At 32.2% G+C, this 23,962-nt stretch overlaps 2 protein-coding genes across 4 annotated transcripts in view; one reads left to right on the top strand and one right to left on the bottom strand.

Annotated features, from left to right (window-relative positions):
• Positions 1 to 8,237: 8,237 nt before the first annotated feature.
• The window catches only part of Bre1 (E3 ubiquitin-protein ligase Bre1), a 116,644-nt gene continuing 100,919 nt past the window's right edge, over positions 8,238 to 23,962 (bottom strand). For all 3 annotated transcript variants that reach the window (XM_074250295.1, XM_074250297.1, XM_074250294.1), the window contains 2 exons: positions 22,217 to 22,311; positions 8,238 to 8,728 (listed from right to left, as the gene is read on the bottom strand). In XM_074250295.1, the coding sequence (XP_074106396.1) occupies positions 8,447 to 8,728; positions 22,217 to 22,311 (377 nt within the window). In that variant the 3' untranslated portion in view covers positions 8,238 to 8,446. The remainder of the gene's footprint in view (positions 8,729 to 22,216; positions 22,312 to 23,962) is intronic.
• Positions 10,768 to 14,991, top strand: LOC141532037 (uncharacterized). The gene is made up of 2 exons (XM_074250195.1): positions 10,768 to 11,540; positions 11,689 to 14,991. Exon 2 carries the CDS (start codon positions 12,220 to 12,222, stop codon positions 14,989 to 14,991), a length of 2,772 nt encoding a protein of 923 aa, XP_074106296.1. The 5' UTR covers positions 10,768 to 11,540; positions 11,689 to 12,219.

The raw sequence follows: 23,962 nt of genomic DNA, 5'->3' as shown, positions 1-23,962 counted from the left end.
CCGAAGAAACTAACGTCACCTATAGTGTATCATGTAGAAGTTGCTCGGTCCCATTTACGCTTCTTACACACACTTGTGTGTGTGTGTGTGTGTGTGTGTGTGTGTGCGTTTCTGCACACAAGTGTGTAAGAAGCATAAATTGGAAAAAGCAACCTCTGCGTAATAAGCTTTGGGAAACGCTAATGCCTTTGACAAGACAGCCGTTGAAAAAAATCGAGAAAATTTTAAAAGATTGAAATTTTTTTTTCAAATTACTTTTTTTGTTTTTCATAATAGTAATTTTTGGGAAAACAAAGAATTTGAAGCTTCGAGGTGCTATGAAAAAAAAATCGCAGCGCACTGAATTTTTCAGGAATTGTAGGAGGGTAATTAAGAATTACTGACGAGATCCTTCGTTTATCTATTCTATCCAAAGTTATGCTAAGTTATCCAAATATCCTTAATTATGTGAACTTTTGTCTTTTTTTCAGTCAACGTTTTCAATTCAAAAAAAAATATTTCGTTAAAATCCATTCACGTTATCTCATAGAGAATATTGTATACACAGAAAAAAAAAATTAACTTGATTCAAGAGAAAAATTCTTGAACCAAAAATATAATTTGGAAGAGGGTAATTGTCTTAAATCAAGACGAAAAATTCTTGAATTAAGTAAAATTTCCTTAAATCAAGAAAAATTTTCTTAAATCAAGAATTTTTCTACTCAAACCAAGAATATTGAGCTCTTCAAGAATATATACTTGATTCAAGAACATTTTTTTTTCTGTGTAGTTTTGAAAATCCTCTTTCGATTTCCTATACAATCATCATTCCCAGAGTTATTGATTATCATATTAAAAAGAATTTTTTTGCTTTGATGGACGATAATTCCGCGACAAATCATCGTATAGGCGATTTCTTAAGGTCAAATTAAATGGCATTGAATTTTATGAAAAAGCTTTTGAAGGAAACAATAAAAATTTTTTTTTCTTTTGGTAGTGTTCTTAGGATTACTCCACACCCAAATATGATAAAAAATTTTCATGGTCACATCTTAGCACGAGACACTTGGAGCTACAATTTACTTTTTTTTTTTGGTGTATGATCATTTTCTTCGGAGTTAAAGTTCGTTGAAGATTACCCTAAAATTTGAGATTTTTTTTTATATTCCTTGATTTTTGTGACTAGTGTAAATACCCATCTTACTCCAAGAAAAGATTTGACTATTCCGAAGGCATAAGATTCTCTCACCAAGTCAGTTAAATAATAGATTTATTTATTAGTCCAGGTTAATCTAGGTTGAGGTTAATTACAATTAATTACAATAATAATATTTGTTTTTGATTTAGTAGTTCAATTTAGACATTGCCCCTTTTATCGAAAAAAACGGAAACTTGTAATTAGTTTTCAACCTACCCTGAGAAAAACATTTGACTGCTTCGGAGAAAAAAAATCCTCCCATCGAACCCGGTCAATTTAGATATGCCCGTTTGTTCGGAAAGACGAACACTTATAATAGATGCCCGACCTACCCCTAAGGAAGCATTTGACCACTCTAGAGGTGTAAGACTTTATTACTACCCCAGTTGTACGCTTAGACATGGCCCGTTTTTTTTTTTTGGAAAAACGGGTACTTATATTAGATGCCATGATACCCCTAGAAAAACATTTGACTACTATGAAGGTGTACGACCCTCCTACGAACGGAGTAGTATAACTGAGACATGGCCCGTTTTTTTTTTTGGAAAAACGGGCACTTATAATACACGCCCAACCTACCCCTAGGGAAACATTTGACTTCTCTGGCGGTGAAAGACCCTACTACGAACCCAGTAGTATAATTAAGACATGGCCCGTTTTTTTTAGGAAAAATGGGCACTTAAAAAAAATGCCCAAGATACCCGTAGGACATTTGACTTCTCTGGCGGTGTAAGACCCTCCTACGAACCCAGTAGTATAACTCAGACATGGCCCGTTTTTTTCTGGAAAACGGGCACTTATAAAAAATGCTTAAGATACCCCTAAGAAATCATTTGATTACTCTAGAGGTGTAAGACCCTTCTACGAACCCAGTGGTATAACTTAGACGTTGCCCGTTTTTTTTTTTTTTTTTTGAAAAAACAGGCATTTATAAAAAATGCTCAATGTACCCCGAGGAAAACATTTGACTACTTTGGCGGTGTAAGACCCTCCCATGAACCCAGTTGTTTAATTTAGACATGGCCTGTTATTTTTTTGAAAAACGGACACTTATAATAGATGCCCAACCTACCCCGATAAAAACTTTCGGTTCCTCTAGTGAAGAAATATCCTCACTCCCTCCCAGTTGTTCAATTTAGACATGGCCCGTTTTTGGGAAAAACGGGTACTTATAATAGTTGTCCATTCTACCCTGAGAAAGAAATTTGACTCCTTCGGTGGAGAAATATCCCCCGACTTATCTGGCTTTCCATTGTAGACATGGCCCGTTTTTCCGACTGAACGGACACATAATAATTGCCCATCCTACTTTGAGAAAAAAAATTTATTGCAACGGAGAAGAATTATCTTCCTAGCAATCTGGTCTTTGAAGTACCCGGGTGTCTCCCTTAGCTGATCAATAGTCACTTACATCTTCGAGGTAATCTTAATTGGGTCCCAGACATGTTAATGTATTAAAAACATACATTTGTACCTGTAGAATTTCAACCATAGCACCTGGTTCTATTGAGGTACGATGGTTTAGGTTAGAATCAATTCGGCACCGTCCAAGGTATGATTCTAGTACACTGTGGATTATTTTGATCTTTTTTATTCCTGTATAATAGGTGATATTTGACCTGGACATCCTGCCAGGGTGACCCGTACCTGCTAACCTTGATCCTAACTATCAGGTTAGTTTGGTCTCAATCATAGGGACATAATTTCATGTTTTATTCGTGTGGAATTTAATGTTATATACCTGGTGCATCGAACCTGGTTGGAATCGGGGCATCTACCTTAGTCCGAGACTCAGACTGGATCTCGTAGCTTAAAATCTGATTTTTCTCATTTGCAATACTCGTCACGCCATCTCTGAGAATTTTTCGAAACTGTTTTATCATTACCGACAAATAATATAACTTCTATCGGAATTTTTACAATTCGGCAGATTTATAAATGCCCGAATTTTCAAAAATCTATTGTATTCAACCTATGAGGTTTTACGAAGGATCCAAAATAAATTTGATGCAATTTCTTGTAAAATAATCCAATTTTCAAAAATTTTATTTTTTCAATTAAAAAAAAATACATATAAGGTAAAGTGGGCACAACTTCGGAATGGCAAGGTTAAATAGAGTATTATTTGAAGTTTTTTTTTAGACAAAAAAACTTAGAATCGAAGGTTTTGGACCTTGAAAAACTACGGTTTTATTGAAAAAACTGAAATATTTTATATATCGTGACTTCCGAAAAATTTTTTGTATTTATTTCTGAAAACTACATTTAAAAACAAAATTTTTCAAAAAAAAAAGTGCCAAAAGGTCAATTTGTGTCAAAGTTACAGCAATTTACAAAAAAAGCGTTTTTTTTTTCAAAAATTCGTAACTTTTTTTGGGTTGGGTAAAAAAATCTGAAAAAATTCAGAAAAACGTCTTTGGTAGGGTAGAAAACGATAAAAAATTTTCAGTGAGATCGAAGGAAGTCGGACCAAAACCTCGGTAATTTGGCATGGAGTGCCAATATAATGTATATATATATATATATATATATATATATATATATATATATATATATATATATATATATATATATTGTGACATGGGAAATTTTTCCAGTCTAGATTTCCTTTATAGAGATTATTTTTTTTTGAGTATTATTTAGTCTAGAGTGTTGGCTAAGCTGATGGAATGCTGAGATTCGACGCGCCTGTGTCGCCCCAAGTGGTTTCCGATCAGAATGCGAAGCTCCCCTGATAGCCAGCGCTTTCTCAGTAAGTGTTGACTTCCAGCAGTTACGGTTAATTTATACATCAAGTTGGCGGTAATTCTTCTTTCAACAACAGTTGTAAGCAAATTGACGGAAATCTACGGCCGCAACTTAAATACAAGTTAACAATCAAACTTGTAGTTAAATTTCCTTTCAACTTGACTACAATTTGAAGGAAATACTTGTACAGCAAGTTTTGACGTCTATTTGCAGAGTAAGTTATAGGTAACTAATAGGTAATCGCTCGCTTTGCCAACTCTTTCCGTCAAGTTTGCTTCAAATTGTGGACGTAGATTGACAGTAAGTTATAGGTAAGTTATATGGCTATCAGGGTCGAGGTAGAAATTAAGTCGAACCGCGCCAAAGAAATTAAACTATATTGAGTATGGATGAATGCGTCCGACAATTTACGATGTATTTAAGAGTGTGTGTGAGAGAGAGAGAGAGAGAGCGAATGAGAAAAGCGACCGGGCGAACCCGCAGTTCAGTTCGCAATCAACGACCAGGGAGACATCTGGGAGTGACAACGATCAACGAGGGAAACCCGGAATCGGAATCTACGAACGACTGGACGTTGAAGCGACGGGAGCACATCAAGGCTCCACCTAAACGCTGAATGGAGGACTAAAGTGGGAAATCGACCAACCATCGACCATGGAAATTTATCCGACAACGGCTGATTGGACGCGCAGCTTCTTAGCTGCGCTAGATAAAAACCACATGTTGCTGGAAATCGAAAGAGAAATGAATTAAATTCAATTCTGATCTGGATACCGTTCAAGCCACTTTTCATACGCTGAAAAATTTTGTTGTGACACTAAAATCAAGCGAAGACGTATTATATTGGAAATTCAGCCGCTTACGTGTTGAATTTATTCATTTTGTTAATTTTGAGTGTCGATCTCACCGAAAGTTAATTTTATTGTGTCATTGCCGTATACCAGAAGCCAAAAATTATATCAAAAGTTTTTTTGGTCATTCCGACAACGAAAAATTCCGTTGTGACGCCATCGCCGAGAACCTCTGCCGCCTGTTAGCACAGCCGACATCTGCTTCCTGGACTTCGCACCGTGCCGAGCCGTGGACTGAACGGGGTAAGTGCGGTCGCAGTTTGTTAATTTACCTGGGTGACTTTACCGCGATCCGCGAGTAAGCCGAGATCGGATAGGTTTTTTTTTTCTCTTACCTGTCCGAATTACAAGCTATAAATGTTTATTTAATTTTTTTTTACGTTGAAAGTAACAAAGGACAACTAATTACGATTTTGAATTAAGTCCGAGAATAATTGTGTACCGAAATTCAACAATTGCGTTGTTGAATTCCAGCTTCAGGGTGACGTCAGCCAGGTGCCCAGTGCCAAATTTTTTGAAATACGTTGTTAAGAGATATTGTGTACAGTTGTCGATAGGTCTTGGTAAAGTTTGAGATTACCTGCCGCAGAAAATTGCCTCGACTCGAGGGCCATCTAAGAGCGCCAATAGACACTATACCTCGAGCTTTGTTCCCGCGTATTGCCCGACGGGTAACAACAGTTACCGACGGTCCTGTTATCCGCCGCGGATGATAACTGGTTGACAGATTGTGCCATCGATAATCTATATACCACAGAGCGATCCAATTGATAAATTCATTTCCTTAAATACGAATTAAAGTGAATTTTTTTTTTGTTTGTTTGTTAAGACGAGAGAAGCGAAACAATTATTTTTTTTATTAATAAATTCATAATTTGTTTGTTAGGACGAGAAAAGCGAAACAATTATTTTTTTTTATTAATAAATACATACTTGTTTGTTAGGACGAGAAAAGCGAAATAATTATTTTTTTTGTTTGTATTGATAAATTCATAATTTGTTTGCTAAGGAAGAAAGACGAAGACAATTATTTTTATTTAATTCAAATTTTGTTTGTTAAGAAAGGACCAGAGAACAATTTTTTTTGATATTTATAAATTCAAAATCTTGTTGGTTAAAAAAAAAAAAAAAAGAAGAGCGAACAATTATTTTTTTTTGTATTGAGAAATTCGAAAGTTTGTTTTTAAGAGAAGAAATAGAAACATTCTGTTTATTGTATTATATTCAGATTTTGTTGCTATTGAGAAGTGCCGGACCTGCGTAATTGTTTGATCTAGATCATTGTTAATTAATAAACCTATTTGTAACAGTTCCTGCGCATTAATTATTTTTTTTTTGTTGAATTGTCTCAATTTTTTTATTTTTATTCTCGTGTGATACAAAAATTCCGAATCGCTTCCTATACCCGCTCTACAATTTAGAATCTCTTCGACATTGACCTGCCGCCCAACGACGATCAACTGTTAACTCCGAACCGTGGAACGTAAAGTTCCTGGTGCCCAACAATCTACGAACCAGGTAAGCCAATATTTAGGTGGACCTCTTCGGCGCTGTCGACGCCAGTGCCGTGAAAAAGCTATCATAATATAACTTTAATTAATTTCCTTAAAATTAATTTAGTTTCATTTTTCCGACTTTTGTAATTTTATTTCATTTACTTGAATTGTTTTAATCTTGTCCAAATTATTTGTCAGAGTTAATTAATTAATTTATTTAGTTTTAATCTCTGAATTAAGAAATTGACAATTGGTTTTATTTCACTCAATTTTAACTAAATTATTTTACTTGTCTCTGAATAACTGAGTTTATTTTATTCTTGCTAAATTACTTTCTTTACTCTTTTTATGTTGTTTGAAACTTGAAATTTATTTTATTTTAATTTTGGGGATTATATTTCACCTTACAACGCCTTGAGATTTTTAGTCTCGACCTTGTACGTCCTTTACTTGGCGTTTTAGCTCGAAACAAGATGGCGGACCCTCTCCCAACTTTTGTTGAATTTTTCTTCAAGTGAAATTTACAACTGATTTATTTTCTACTTTTATCTAAATGATTTTAACAATTATTCTAACGATTTTTTACGATTCTAATTTTACTTCTATTTTATTTCACACAATCAAAATTCGTTCCAAATTATTTTTATTGATTTTAATTAATTTTAACTTCTGATGATTTTACTTATTTTAGTAAAATATTTTACTGAAATTATTTTAATGATTTTAATAGACACAAAATTAACTGATTTTACTCAAACTCAATTACCAGAGTTCAAATTTTCACGTGACACCAAAATCATGAATTAACAAACTGAAATAATTCCTAGTAAGATTAATCCCGACTCTGCCTACGTGTTTAATTAATAACCCGAAATAATTCCTGGTATTATTAATTAAATATTTAGTTATTTCATTTCTGACTTGTTCTTAAATTTATTCTTAACTTTATTCGGTCTTTTATTCAGACTTTAGTTCAAGTAACGAGTGCTTAATTATTGACTAAACCAATTGCTTAAATTTTGGCAAGATTAATTAATTAAACTTTTACTTAATAACTAAGGATTGTAATCGAACGCGAAATGGCGATAACCTCCAGCCGACATAAGGCCTGGCTGATGCCGCTTCACCGAGAATCTATTTAGACATATTTATTGTACCTGGAGTCTTCTTGGGTTTTTTTTTCTTTCTCAAAATCCCTCGACGCTTTTACTCCCAAGTTTTTCGTTTTTCCCTGATGTTCTCCTCGGTGAGGTCTTATTGGCAGCACGGTCCTGAATCGCCACTTCGTAACTTAATCCTCAAGAAATATTTTATTCTGGAACACGAAATTGGTATTAGAATATTTCTTAGATTAATTAACTTAAGCGAGCTGGCATTGGGCCTAGCAAGCATTAAATTTAACTAAAATTTATCGCCCCGTTCCACAAGAAACAATAGAATAGAAATAATTACCTGAATGAGATGTTTGCGATGTCGATTCTTCGATCGTTCGAACACAATAAAACTTACCAAAATATGTTGGTTCGTTTCTTCTTGGCTCTGTCTTCCCCACTCTCTCTCTCTCTTAGCGCCGGCACTACCCTCTCGGGGACTTACTTACTAGCATAAGACTATTGGCGCGAGTACTTCGGAGCACAGCGCCCTGGGGAATTGGTCGATAATTTTAGCTCGGATCGAAGACCTTCACCGGATAAAGAAGGTTTCGTGTACTCCGTTACAATATGTATATATATATATAGTAAAAGGAAGCATCGCTCTACATCATATGTCTTATTGATACAGAGAACGCAAGAAAACTGCGAATAGTTTCTGATTTGATAATGTTGTTGATGAGACATGGAATCCCAGATCGTCTTCTTGTGATCTAAACTCTTTTTAATTTGACTAAAAATTTATTACGTTTTTTTTTTTTATCCCTTTCCCATCTATTTATTAAAATGAGTGGATCCAAAAGGCTCAATGATGGACTTTTCAATACATTTTATTCAATAAAATTCAATGGAAGTACAAAAAAAAACTTAATTTAACTGTCCATTGAAGATTTAACATACAGAATCCTATGATAGACAAAATTATTTGGAAACTATCATTATTAATTAATTAATAACGAATAATTATAAGTTTCCATAAGAAAGAAGTTGTATCGATCATTGGATAGAACATTTTTATTTTATTCAAGTTGATAAATATAATCTATGATAATCGTTTGCTCCAAACGCACAGTTGCATTTAGGACATTTCCGTTGACGAGTTTCATAACGCGTTCGAAGACAATCCCAACAAAATACATGGAAACATTTCGTAAGTACTGCATCTTTACGTTTAACTTTACACGATGGACAAGTGAGCGTTTCTTTATACTCCCGTAATTCCTCGACCATCACTTCATCCAATGTTTCGGCTAATTCAATTTTCTTCATTCTATCAACTTTTCGTTTCAGCTGTGCAATCTCTTCCTGTAACAAGGATAATAATGAATAAAATCAAATAGAATGTGTTGGTAAGTTGTGAACATTGCATAAGGTTTCTCAAAATCTACCGAGATGAATTGATTCAAATTTAAGTGAAATTTAATGGCAAAAGAACTCTAATGATGAGGAGTTTCACACACACACACACACACACACACACGCGCGCGCGCACACACACACACACCGAGTTTCCATCAAATCTTAACGTTTGAAGGTCACAAAAAGCTTCTAGTCCATTGAAAAGTTACATTTAGGGTTGCATTTTTTAGAGGACGCAATTTTATTTTTTTCATGTGTAGAGGGGGTCAATGTAAAACTAAAACCAAGTTTGTGGGGTCGCCACCCTTGTCCCACGGCCGCCATCTTGAAAATAGGGGTTGAAATGGTTTTTACGATATATCTTTTAAACTATTTATTTGATAAAAAAAATTTGTCAACATTTTTTGTTGCAAATTGAATTCTCTACAACTTTGACCGAAAAAACTTTTTATCGTAGAACTATAAATAAAAAAGTTATAAGTGAAAATATTCAAAAATTCGACAAAAAAATTTCTATTTTTCGAAATAACTTTTTTTTTATCATTTTTCGAAAAAATCAAATCAGACCATTTTTGTAGATCGTTTCTTGAGGAACAACTTTTATAAGCAACATTTTTTCATTAAGGCAATAGCTAAGGTTTTACAGCGCTCCGAACTGAGTAATATTTTTCAGTAATTTTAAGGGCATTCTCGCTAAATTGCCATTTAAAAATTTTTCTACCGAAGCGCCGTCTGGTGTCAGAATGTAGCACTAAAATTTTTAAAATTGAATTAAATTAATAATTAATTTTATAATTAAGAAAAAAATAGGGGAATGAATTTGGTCGTTAGAAAAATTAAAATGCTACAATTTGATAATAATTGAAGATAGTAAAATTTAAAATATACTTACATAAAATGAAAAAAAGTAAACTGTAGGTTAAACATGGGAAAAAATGTCATGTGTAAAATAATTATTTAAAAAAACTATTACCATTCACTAAAAAAGAAATGATCAGCTCCGTGTAGAATTTTTAGGAGATTTTAATCACATTTTAGTTAAATTTTAAACAATAATATTAATTAAATAGTTTTATGAAAACCATTTCCAAGTTTCAACATAAACAACAGTATCGTACATATTATGAGGTCCCAAAGGGATCCCAGTGTAAAAAGCGGGAAGTTAAAAATTTTCAAAATTTGTGGATAATGCAGTTCGCAAGTTACACTCCAAATGTAGTTACCATGGGATAGAGAGAAGCAATGTTACCAATAAGCCCTGGAACGGAAGTCATTCATGTAATTTGAATTTATCACCAAATATGGTGAGTTATACATACTTTATTTATTCATATTTTCTAGATAATGTTTATTTTATAAGGCATGCATATAATGCTATTTTCTAGACTAAACAAACGATCGTTTTAAATAAATTTTCACTTCGATTAAAGAAATTTTTTCTTTGAGCATAGTTTTAAAATATCGCATCAGCATAAGTTCCCAAATTGTTTAAATAATATTTTCGAGATTGGCGAAGAAAATTTGAAACTTCACTGGCAGATTTTTATTGAGCTAAGAAAATATTATTATCCAAAAAAAAACTTTTTCTTGCTCAAAACAACGGCCTTTTCAAAAATTTTTTTGGTTTTAATAAATTCATTTTTACTGAGTCGAGTTATGATCAATAAAATTCATTTTTTTGTAGATATTTTTTCCACTTTTTAGCTGGAAGTCATTTTTCTAGTTTATTCTTATTACTTACAACCAAGCTTTCCTTAATAGTGATATCAAATTGTAAGTCGGTAGTCATAACTTTATAATTTAAAGTTATCTAAAGTATGAATATTCTTTACCAGAAAATATGTAGTACAACGAATTTAAGAATAAATGTTATAATAATATTTTTTCACTCAAAAAAATGATGGAAGGTCAAATACTATATATATATATATATATATATATATATATATATATATATATATATATATATATATATATATATATATATATATATATATACGTGTAATGTCCATTTTGCATTTTTCGTAGGGCGTGGCTTTGAAAAGTACAATCCCTGAAATGATAGACTATTACAAAATAGGACTTGTTTTAAAAATATAAATGGTTTCGAACGTAAATATGTAGCATGAAATGCGCACAAGAAAATAAAAAAAGATATTTATACAAATACTTCTGCACTGATAAAAAAAATAATTTGGTTTAAGAGAAAAACTTCATAACCAAAAAAATCATTTTGATGAGTTACTTCATTATTTCGAAGAGTTTCACTGAAGAAAAGAAATTCTTGAATTAAGTAAAATTTATTTACACCAAAAGTTTTTTTTTGGTTCAAAAATTATTCTGCTTCATTCAGATCGACCGAACTCCTTAAAATAATTTTTTCCATTCCACATTTCTGATGAATAAAAGTTTTTTTTTTAAGTTATTGTTTTTTAAAATTAAAAAAAAATTTTTTTGTAAAATTTTTATTTTCATTGAATATTTAATTTATAATTCCCGCTAAAAAATACAAAGTTTATTTTACTGATGGTAAAAGCAAATTGTTTATATATATAGACTATGTGTACATAATTTCTATATACGACTTTTTTACGCCCCACCTTCCTAACCCTTTAACCGCATAGTTTAACAATAACAACAAAGCAGCAACACATTATTAAAATTAAAGAATCAATTATTGACAACTGTGAAAAACTATTGAAACAGTCGCCGCAGATTTATCTCAATAATTTGTTATTTTTAATAGTTGCAATGACTCGTAAGTATTAAAAATTAGTACATTTTTAATTTAAAAATATTTAAGCATTTCTTAAAATCTCAAAACTTTTTGGTTATAAATTAATGTATGTTTGGTTTAAAACTCCCCAACTTGACATCCTGTTATTCAATACGATAAATCATTTCAGCTAAGAGCGAGGATCGAGGTCAAACTAGACAAATTTCATCTCATGAAGTTCCATTTCCACCTCAAAATGTGGTTCAGGTTCAAGCGGGAATAGCTGAAGAAAATTTGAGGCTTCCAGGTCGACCACAACCAATCCGTCGAACACTTATTATTTCAGCAGTAGTTCGAGCGCCAGTTTCACCAGAAGTTGATCCTGCAACATTAGCTATTGATTCTGCTTGGGGACGAAGATCTTATTCTACTAATGTCTAAATTAATAACCTTTTTTATTTATGCATGTTAAACCTTGATGTTTATTTAAATAAATGTGTAATTTTTTAATTATTTTTACCTTCACATTTATTATTCGTATTTCTCGGCAGTTCCGAACTGACTGCAGGTAGCTAATGACGAATTACAACCCTATTAGTGTCAATTAACACAGTGCACAATATACTAGGTAATATTTGAGTACAACTTGGGTGTGTGGTATAACAATAAAAGATACCGTAAAAACCACTGTGCATATTTATGTATTTTTGTTATAGAGGCTATGGCTGCATCGGCGATTGTTTTTAACACATTGAAACCAGTTGACACTTGGATATCAAGCACTATTGATAAGATTTTAGATATTGGTGATGAACTGTACAAAAAAAGTATCAATGTTAGAGATCAATCACAGTTGAATCACTTAGATTCTTCGAATAAACGAAGCGATGAACATTATTTGTCAGCAACTGAACTTGTCAACAATGTTAACATTTCAGGTCCATTTTATTCTTCTTTCGAAATTTCACAAATTTTTGACGGACACTTTTGTAGAAATATTGATAACTCGTCTTTTTTTTTGCCGCTGAACAAACGCTTAGAAAATGTATTTGAAGATACGAACACAGCAGCAATTCTAACCATGAATATGATTTCCATTGCCATCATTTCATACAATGGGGTGTATTATACATTTGATTCCCACAGCAGGAATGCCGAAGGTAAGCAAGATGGTGATGATGGAAAATCATGTCTCTGTTGTTTCGAAAGTCTTGACAATGTACATGAAATAGTTTTATCAAATATGTACATCGCTGAAGATAATTCACAAAAAGATTCAATGATAGCTTTGCAGAGAAATATGTACACTCTATCCGTAATAAATGTTGAAGAAAGTTTAAAGAAGAGCGATCGTAATCAAAACAAATCTACTCCCACACAAACCACTAAGACTTCAAGCAAACCTATACCTAACCCGTTACCATCTAACAATCTAGCGGATGATTCTACATTTGATATTGATGATACATACAGAATCAAAAAACCTCCTCGGAAATATACCAGAAAACCATTAAAACATACAACGAAGTTTATTATTGATTATGATTATGTTCATAATGAAATAAATATGTTATTTGATTTACATCGCGAAAGCTCAAGAGAACAAGCTTGCAGAACATGGCAGTGCAAATGTAATTACGTTGGGTCGGTACTGTATGGATTACAGTCAGTATTATTTTTTGAATGTAATGGATGTGAGTACAGATTCGAAGTTCAAAGCGAACCTGACAAGAGTGATGAACTTCCTACTAATCAAGGTATTCTTTTGGGATGTTTTGGAAGTGGTATAGGGTTCTATCAACTTGAAGGCTTACTTGCTTCTGTAAATCTACCCTGCTATGATTACAAATCATATCATGAAATGGAAATAATGATGGGTTTGCATGTTCAACGCACAGCTATCCAATCAATGGCTAATGCAGGTGCCGAAGCGGAATCAAGAGCTCGTTTGGAAGGCCGCATTACAGCTGTTGGAAATATGGCGCACACAACAGTAGTGGTTGATGGCTCTTGGGGTAAAAGATCATACAAAACTGGATCGTTTGATTCTCCTTCTGGCTTAGGAGTAGTGATCGATTACCATACAAAAAAAGTTTTAGATGTTGGTGTCGCCAATCAGAGATGCTTACAATGTCAATTAGGTAAAGAATTGGCTCATCTCTGTTGGTGTAATTATGATTCGAAAAAAACTTCTAGCAGTATGGAGTCGGCAAATATTTTGGGACTGTTTCAGTACAGTGTTGAAAAACATAATCTCGTGTACAAAACTATGATTGGTGATGGAGACAGCAGTGTCATCAAAGCAATCCACAACCATAACCCATATGTAGATTTTGATGTTACCGTGGGAAAACTACTTTGCACGAACCACATACTTCGACGTTTGTCAACAAATCTTTCTAATTTAGCGTCCTTGGATCAATTCAAAGATCACCCTACTCTTAAAAATTTTTTGAAAGTAGCTGGAGGAAAATCCAGTACTGCTATTCGAGCAGCAGCCAAATATTGGCAATCTGTTAACGATTCTCAGGACAATAAAATTATGAATATGCTGAGGGACTTAGAAAACATGCCTAATCATGTTTTCGGTCAGCATGATGACTGTCGAGATCATTATTGTGATGGGAATAAAACAGAAGCTAAAAATCACATGGATGAACTAATAAAAATAAATATGTGGAGCACTATATTGGGCTGTTTCGGTACTTGTATATCTGCCCCACTAGATTTTTTAATGAATTCCAATAACAATTTAGCGGAATCGTTTAACAATGTGGTTGCTTCTAAAAATTTCGCAAAACGTGTAGATTCTTACAAATGCGGTAGCTACACTTTCCGAGTCTGTTATTCAGTCATCCAATTTAATTCAAAAACGGCCATGTGTGACGTTTATACCTCAATGGGAAAGAAAGTTCCAGATCAGTTGAGGCATATGGAAAATATGCGACGAAAGAAAGTTGAAAATAATGCACGTCGTGCAACAGAGAAAGGCTTCCGAAATCGCCACCCGGAAACCAATTACTCCAGAAGTGACGCACATTATGGACCTGGTGCCAATCCGCCGATCATGTCACCTGAAGTATATCAAGCTAGATTCGGAGCTCACGAGCAGAAGTTGATGGCTTTACAAGCCGACAGAGTGAATATTGAGCGTAGAACTGTAGGCCAATCACGTTCAGTCGAGTGGCATACGACTCGTCGACTGTATTTAACAGCTTCTAATTTCAAACTTGCTTGCCAATGTCGAAAAATTTCGACTCAAAACAAAGCAGTTCGTGAAATTCTCTATTCACCAATAGCAAATTTTCATCCTGCAATAAATCATGGTATCGTCAATGAGAGTCAAGCTCTTAGTGATTTATGCAAAGAGTTTGGCGTACAAATTGATAAATGCGGATTTTTCATTGACGCAAATATTCTCGGCTTGGGCGCTACACCTGATGGCTTAATTGGTACCGATGGAATAGCTGAAATAAATGCCCGTACACCATAAGGAACATAACCGTTGAAGAGGCTATTAACAATAATGTTGCGTGGTGCAAGCCTCATTTTGAACGCAATAAACCGAGAGAATTGTTGAAGAACAGTCCATATTATTATCAAATCCAGGGCCAACTTCACGTCACTGGAAGAAAATATTGTTTATTTTCGATATGGACTTTCAAAAATTCCTTGAGTTTGGTCATCCATTATGACGAAGAATTTTTAACAAAAAAATGCTCCCCAAACTCACTAAATTCTATTGGACTCATTTGGTGCCTGAAATATTGAACCCAAAATTACTATATTCTTCTTCGAATGATGATAAAGAAGTAGAGTATTCACATGAAGTAGAAAACTCATCTACTATGGTATGGAAAGAAGTTGATGATGCCATAAAAGATTTTCTTCTTTGTAGTAACCTTTCTAAGCCCAGTTCTCTTGCACCTACCATGAGAGTTCGTAAAATATTAGAAAAAATAACAAGGATACTAATAAAAATGATAAAACTAAAGATAAAAATAATAAAGATAAACCATCTGAAAAAATCCAACAGAAGATAATTGATATCATTCCGAATCCAGATCAAAATGAATCAATATTAGGGCAAGGTGAATTGAATGCTATTTATGAAGCTGAAATTGATAGTGACGGAGACGAAGACTCAGAACGATTTGGAAATTTCATCGAAAGTACTGAGGCAGAATTTAGTCAAGCCGAATATCAAAATTTACTGAAAGATTTTAATTTTTAATACTAAATGCATGTTAGTATATAATAAAACCGCAAGTATACAATATATCTCACTACATAATGTAGATTTATTTATTTATAGACGTCAAATAATAAATCTAGAATATAGCATTATATGCATGCCTTATAAAATAAACATTATCTAGAAAATATGAATAAATAAAGAATATATAACTCACCATATCTGGTGATAAATTCAAATTACATGAATGACTTCCGTTCCAGGGCTTATTGGTAACATTGCTTCTCTCTATCCCATGGTAACTACATTTGGAGTGTAACTTGCGAACTGCATTATCCACAAATTTTGAAAATTTTTAACTTCCCACTTTTTACACTGGGATCCCTTTGGGACCTCATAATATGTACGATACTGTTGTTTATGTTGAAACTTGGAAATGGTTTTCATAAAACTATTTAATTAATATTATTGTTTAAAATTTAAGTAAAATGTGATTAAAATCTCCTAAAAATTCTACACGGAGCTGATCATTTCTTTTTTAGTGAATGGTAATAGTTTTTTTTTAAATAATTATTTTACACATGACATTTTTTTCCCATGTTTAACCTACAGTTTACTTTTTTTCATTTTATGTAAGTATATTTTAAATTTTACTATCTTCAATTATTATCAAATTGTAGCATTTTAATTTTTCTAACGACCAAATTCATTCCCCTATTTTTTTCTTAATTATAAAATTAATTATTAATTTAATTCAATTTTAAGAATTTTAGTGCTACATTCTGACACCAGACGGCGCTTCGGTAGAAAAATTTTCAAATGGCAATTTAGGAAGAATGCCCTTAACTATACCTATATTATAGAATGTTTTTCAATGATTCGTACCGGTCAAGAATTTTCCGGAAAATGGAAACATTAAAATTTGGGCAACTCTATGTAAAGAAATCACTAAATAAAAAATTTGGATAAATAATATATTGGAAATAATAAAAAAAATTATTTGTAAAAAAAAAAAAGGTGATTTAAAATTTCGATAATAAAAGAGGTAGTAATGTAAAAATTCAGTTACCAAAAAAAATGGAATTATTTCAAAAAAGATAAGCATAAAATTAGAAAATTTAAAAACAAGATATCCATGAAATTAGATAAACCATAAAACAAACACGTAAAATGACAGAGATTTAAAAAAATGGAAAATAATAAATTTAAACAAGTCAATAAAAAGACAATTGAAAAATTTAGAAATTTAGAAAAATAGACAGTTCTAATTATTTGTAAACTTAATAAAATGGACATCTCTAATCATAGACAAGTAAATTTAGATATCTTTACTTTTGGACATCTCTAAATATTTACAAATATAAATTCTTACAATTTATAACAATGATGATTAAAAACGTATTAATCATACGAAATCAGCGCTAAGAAATTTAAAATACAAAAGATAACTGAAAATTAATTAATTTTCTTGTAACTGCTGCTCCCGGAAGCTTACAGTTATTTTTGATCGATTGCCTTTTAATTATAAAAACACACTAAGATTTTGCTTTTAATCGCGGTAAAAAATATTTTTGAAGACCAAGAACTACCAACAGCTTCTGTGACCGTTGCTCCAGGAAGTTGTAAAGTTATTTTTGACCAATTGTCCTGTAAAATATATACCTAGATTAAAAGCAAAATTTCTGTAAGTTTTTAAAATAAAAGGACAATCGATCGCAAAGTATTGTACAACTTCCTGGAGCAGTGGTCGCAGGAGCTGTTGGTAGTTCCGGGTCTTCGAAAACATTTTTTACCAAGATTAAATCAAAATTTCTGTGGGTTTTTAAAATTAAAGGACAATCGATTAAAAATAACTGCACAACTTTATGGAGCAGCGGTTACAGGATCTATTGGCAGTTCCGGGTGCTTGAAAATATTTTTTACCAAAATTAAAAGCAAAACCTTGGTTTTTTTTTTAAATTAAAAGACAATCGATCAAAAATAACCGTACAACTTCCTGGAGCAGCGGTCATAGGAAAATTAATTGATTTTTAGTTCTTTTGTATTTTAAATTTCTTAGCGCTTATTTTGTATGATTACTACATTTTTAATCGTCTTTGTTCTAAGTTGTAAGAATTTATATTTGTAAATATTAAGAGATGTCCAAAATCAATGATATCTAATTTTACTGGTCTATGTTTAGAGATGTCTTTAGTGATTTCTTAACTTAAAGTTTCCCAAATTTTAATGTTTCTATTTTCCGTGAGTTTCTTGATCTGTATAAATCATTGAAAAGCATCGTACGTGTGTACCAATAATGTGTCATCAGTTATTGTTTTTTTTTTATTTTGTTATTATAATTTTTTTAATTATAAATTTAATAATATTGCAAAATTTATAATTAAGAAAAATTATAACAAAATAAAAAAAAAAAAAAAAGAACAATAACTGATGACACATTATTAGTACACACGTATAATGTAGGTATAGTTAAGAGTACTGAAAAATAGTACTCACTACGGAGCGCTGTAAAACCTTAGCTATTGCCTCAATGAAAAAATATTGCGTATAAAAGTTGTTCCTCAAGAAACGATCTACAAAAATGATCTGATTTAATTTTTTCGAAAAATGATAAAAAAAATTATTTCGAAAAATAGAAATTTTTTTGTCGAATTTTTGAATATTTTCACTTATAACTTTTTTATTTATAGTTCTACGACAAAAAGTTACTGGGCCAAAGTTGTAGAGAATTCAATTTGCAACAAAAAATGGTGATAAATTTTTTTTATCAAATAAATAGTTTAAAAGATATATCGTAAAAACCATTTCAACCCCTATTTTCAAGATAGCGGCCATGGGACAAGGGTGGTGACCCCACAAACTGGGTTTTAGCTTTACATTGACCCCCCCTACACATAAAAAAAATAAAATTGCGTCCTCTAAAAAATGCAAGGTTAGGCCTAAAAAATGTAACAATTCAATGGACGATTCCCTGACTATCCCCGCGAAGTTGTCACTGTGTGTGTGTGGGGGGGCGTGTGTGTGAATTCAAACTTAGAAATTTTTCATGCGGCTTAAAAAACTGCGTCGAATGCTGCCAACTGCGTGAAAATCGGTTCATTCATTCAAGAGTTATTGCAGTTTGAAAATTCACAAAATAGTGTTTCATCAAACTTCTATTAGACTTTTAAGCTCGAAGAGTTCAAAAGTATAGAAAATCTATCTTTCGGAACTCGGAAAGCTCAAAATAATATTCAAATAATTTTAAGAGCCCAGGTATGGAATTAGCGAGAAGTTACAGGGATGGCCGTCAGGGTCAACCGTTTTCCAAATTTTTTCTTATTCTTATTTATCTACATTTTAACGGCAAATTTAGCACTTAATAATATGGAAAACTTCTTTTTTTACCAATCGGACGGAAAGTGGCGACTTTCGTCCCGCTGCGCTAAACAAATGGCTCAAACATGCTCAGCAAAATTTAATCTTTCATTAAACTTTTTGTAACTTTTGGATAGTAAAACAAAAATGAATTTCTTCGAATAGGCTGTATGTAACAGGATAAAATTGCCCTGAATCGATAAGTCGCCGAATATCGATAATTATTCGACCCAGCACTGGCGCGTCTCGATCTTCGGGCCTGAAGAGAGAATAAGGAGTAGTTTTGGGTTATCATAGGTGAGCCGTGCAGTCTAAACGGGGAGGTGGTGTGACCGCCAGACAAAGTGCTACAGAAATCTAGAAGGACTGATCCCCGGAGTAGTGTCGAGACGAAGGAAGCCAACAATAACTAGGACTTCATCCTCATGCATTGAGTTAGATCGTCGTTTTGTTCGTGAAGATATCAATAATTACTCAGTGGGAAGGAAGTCGACCGCGGTTTACCTAATACTTGGTTCACTTCTCTGCATTTATTAATTTGATCATTTAATCGACAATTTGTATTATTACTTAATCAAGATTCGATAGTATTCGTTAGTTTGAACTGAGTACTTTTCATGGGGATTTATACCCGAGAGTCATTCAGTCGACCTTGAGGTGAAAAATCATATATAATATTCGTAGTGAGAAATTTTTATTTACTGAAATTAATCAAATTTATCTAATTAACATCTGACATTGTTTTATTAATTGAACTAATTCTTAAAATCAATTAATTCGGTAAAACGAACGATTAATTTTATACTTGAAAAAAAATCGACAAGTGTTTTTTTTACAAATTTTTGGTCAAGCGTCGGTAGATGTTTTACAACGCAGTAAATCTGAGTACCCAAGGCCATAACAACCAAACCAGCGAATGTTCTAACGTCTTATTGAGTATGTCGACTTTTGTCGATTTTTGTGATTGAATATTTTTAGGTAGAAATTATTGAAAATGATATTGAGAATTATTTTAACTGAATTTATTTTATATTACAAAATAATTTATTACGAAACTACAATATTACAACGCGAATTGTGCATTATTAATTTAATTTACTGGGAATTTGATTATAATTGTCATAACGTGAATTATTTATGGAAGTTAATTGAAGAGATATTTAAAAACTGAGTTCTTGAAATTATTTATTAAATCGAATTAATTTCTTGCGTATTAATTTATTAACTTGAACTTAAGTTCGTGAATTTTTAGATAATTTGAATTGCAATAATTACTGAGAATTAATAATTATCAGCGTAGATATTCAGTCCCGGAATTGACAGGTAATTTACGTTAAGGAATTTTATATCAATTGGGTTATAATTAATTAATTGTCGTCGTTGATTATCAAAAATTGGAATTGAAAATTGAGATTAATTTTAATTATCGAGTCTTATGGAATTAGTTATTAATTTAGAACGATATTTTTATTATGTAACAGGGTAAAATTACCCTAAATCGATAAGTCACCGGATATCGATAATTATTCGACATAGCACTGGCGCGTCTCGATCTTCGGGCCTAAGGAGAGAATAGGAGGGGGTAGTTTTGGGTTAAAATAGGTGAGCCGTGCAGTGGAAAAGAGAGAAGTAGTGTGACCGCCAGACTGAGTGCCACGGAAATCAAGAAGGACCGTTCCCGAGAGTAGTGACGAGACGAAGGAAGCCAACTACAACTAGGACTTCATCCTCAACGAGTGAGTTAGATCATCGTTTTCTTCGTCAAGGTATCAATTATTACTCTGTGGGAAAGAAGTGGACCGCGGTTTACCCAATACCCAGTTACTTCTCCTAATTAATTATTATTGGATCGTTTAATCGACGATTATTAATAATTAATAGTTGAACATTTGCTAGTTTTGGATTTAGTGATTTTCATGGGGGCTTATACCCGAGAATCACTCAATCGACCTTGCGGGAAAATTTTAACAACTAAAAAATTATCAATTAATTAATTAACATCCGAAAATTTCGTTAATTTTATTGTTGTAATTTTTATAACAATTAACTTAGTAAAATTGATTAATTTTTGTTACTTAAAAATAATCGACAAACATTTGTTCGTGGAATTTTGGTCGAGCGTCAATACATTTTTGTGTCGCAATAAATTCCAATACCCAAGGTCAGATAAAACTTAGCTAGCGAATCTTTTAGCAAATAAAATTTGAATATTTCGACTTGTGTCGATTATTTTATAATTGATAAAACTATTAGAAGATTATTAGGACTATATTATTAAGAATTATTTATTAAAAATATTTTATATTATAAAATTATTTTATCACGTGGAAATTTAGTAAATTTTGGGATTAAGTCCGTGAAGTAGTTAAATTAAAATTACTGAAAATTGAGAATTATCGGCGTGAACATTAAGTCCAAGAAATCAGTTATTTTGAGTCACGAATATCACAGGAAAAATTTAGTCAGAATTAATTAATTAACTTGTGTTAAGAATTTTGGACGTGGTTGTAAGAGTTATATCGTGATTAATTTAATCAGCAAAAGTTAATTCAAGGTATTAAGCCTCTTGTTTTAATTAGTTATTGTTATATTATTAAGACCGTGACTATAACTTACTTTGGAATTTTAATCAGCAGAGTAATTAAACAGTTCTGGATAGCCGTTAGTTAGGCTATAGTTTTCAAGTGATTATAGTGTGAGTATATGAGTGCTTAAATTTTTATTATTATTAAATATTGGCCAAATTGTGAATTAAAATTTTATTATTTAACAGCACGTTCTTCCACTCTCTCTAACTGTGAGATAAGTTTTCTCAGCTCTGGACCGGTTTCAGGAACCTTGGAAAAAAACCTGGTGGCGCCCTAATAATTATTCTGGTTGTTAATTTTTTTCGTTTTGTTTATTAATTGATTAGGGGCCAATTGGACAGAAAGCAAATCTGTTACAAGGCAGTTCTTTTTCACACTTTTCAAGGTATAATTGAAACTAGTAATATAAGTAGATAGTGAAATAATGATTTTTAGAGTCAAAACAAATTTCATGCAGTAAAAAATCGAGTAAAAAATTCTTACCTAAGCTTAAAGTATTCGTTTTTGTATCAAAAATTGTTTTATTGGACGAAGAGCGGATATTATATATGATAATCATTAGTTAGAAAGATACTTACTTGTAATCTTTTTGTTTTATACGCTTCTGCCTCCAGAGAACTTGTTTTTTCGGCAACGACTTGTTGAGCTTCTTTCATTTGAGAATGATATTTTTCTGAAATATATAAATTTTAAGCTGAAAATTAGTGAGAACGGTAAAAATATAAAAAAAAATCAAATGCACGCCTGACATGAACAGTTCGTGTAATATACTAATTTAATACACTGAGTAATAATGTTTCTAGAGTTTTTCTTTATCGGAATAAATCCGTGGAATAAGCTCATGATAAAAATTATTTTATACTAACAATTATATAAATTTTGTAAATGGACAGTTATTAAAATAAAAAATCAAGATTTTAATGACTTTACCTTATATGTTAATTTGTTTAGTTAAAAATTATCAGTCAAAAATCTTGTATTAAGAAAGTACTATAGATACAATAAGTGTGAAAAATCAAAGACCTCGAAAAAGTATGTAAGTTGTATTTTGGAACTCAAAGAGCTCAAAACTTTGGAAGAAACAACTTAACGAGCGTTTTGAACTCGTATATAGCGGGCGGTTCCAGAGATCACCATCAGGGTCAACTGTTTTTCAGATTTTTCAGTTTTTTCAGGAAAAAAAGCAAAAATCAAGCTCTTATATTACTTCAGACTTTGTAAACCGTTTTATATATCTTAGTATAAATTTGAATGTCTAAAATTATCAATATTAAATATTAAACTGTAAATTATGGGATATAAATTTATTTCGTAAGACCGTATCAATTTCGACGATATACAATTGTTTTGTTTAAACAATAAATGTTCGATTTGAACATTTGCTAGTTCCAAATTCTATTACTTAATGATTAATCAAGTTTAAATTTTTCATTGAATGGCTCAAGTTAGGTTTCTCAATTCTGGCTTAAGTCTGGGTTGCAATTCAACGGCCAAGGCTAAGCTTCCCAGTCTCGGCTAACGCTCGGGTAATCCTTGAGTGGGCCAAAGCTAGGTTGCTCAGTCTTGGCCCAAGTCTGGGTCGCTATTCAATAGCCATGGCTAGGGGACCTAGTTCTAGTTCAAGCTTGGGTAATCATTGAGTTTCTCAAGGCTAGGTTAGCCAGTCCTGGCTAAGATCTAGGTTGCTATATCACGATGTCATGTGAATATAGAGACTCTAAAACCCAAGTTAAAGTAACATTCAATTTGGCCAAAACTGGGTTATTCAGTCTTGGCCCATGTTGGGATGACCATTTCACGGCCAAGGCTAGGTCATTCAGTCCTGGTCCATGATAGGATTATCCAAGACCGAGGTTAGGTTACACAAGCTTGGCCCAATAAAATAATTTATTTCATGCCGTAAGATGGACGGCGGAGTTCCTAGGATCCACCTTTACAAGCATAAAATGTGAGTGTATTCCATACATGCTTGTAAATTAAATATATATATATATATATATATATATATATATATATATATATATATATATATATATATATATATATATATATATAATATAAATATAATATAAATAAAAATAATTTTTTTTTTTTAGGGGATTAGGGGGACTGTAGGCTTAGCCAAGGCTAGGTTATCCTGTCTTGGCCCAAGCTTAGGTAATCATTGGAATGGCCAAGGCTGATTGCCCAAAAGTACTCGGCTCATCACTCGTTCAAAGCATCTCGGCTCATTACTCGTTCAAAGCATTGTCGCGCCATGACAATAATTTTTTGGAAATTAAATAATGAAAACAATTGTATTACAAACTCTTATCAAATGTGCT

Source organism: Cotesia typhae, unplaced genomic scaffold (assembly GCF_013202065.1).
Source record: "Cotesia typhae breed Kobodo isofemale line unplaced genomic scaffold, CoteBio_Ctyphae contig_56, whole genome shotgun sequence".
NCBI lineage: Eukaryota > Metazoa > Arthropoda > Insecta > Hymenoptera > Braconidae > Cotesia > Cotesia typhae.
This window is presented reverse-complemented; position numbering and strand designations above follow the sequence as displayed.

What these genes read in the sequence shown, in the direction of transcription:
- LOC141532037 (XM_074250195.1), top strand. Translation starts at nt 12,220, where the DNA reads ATGGCTGCATCGGCGATTGTTTTTAACACATTGAAACCAGTTGACACT.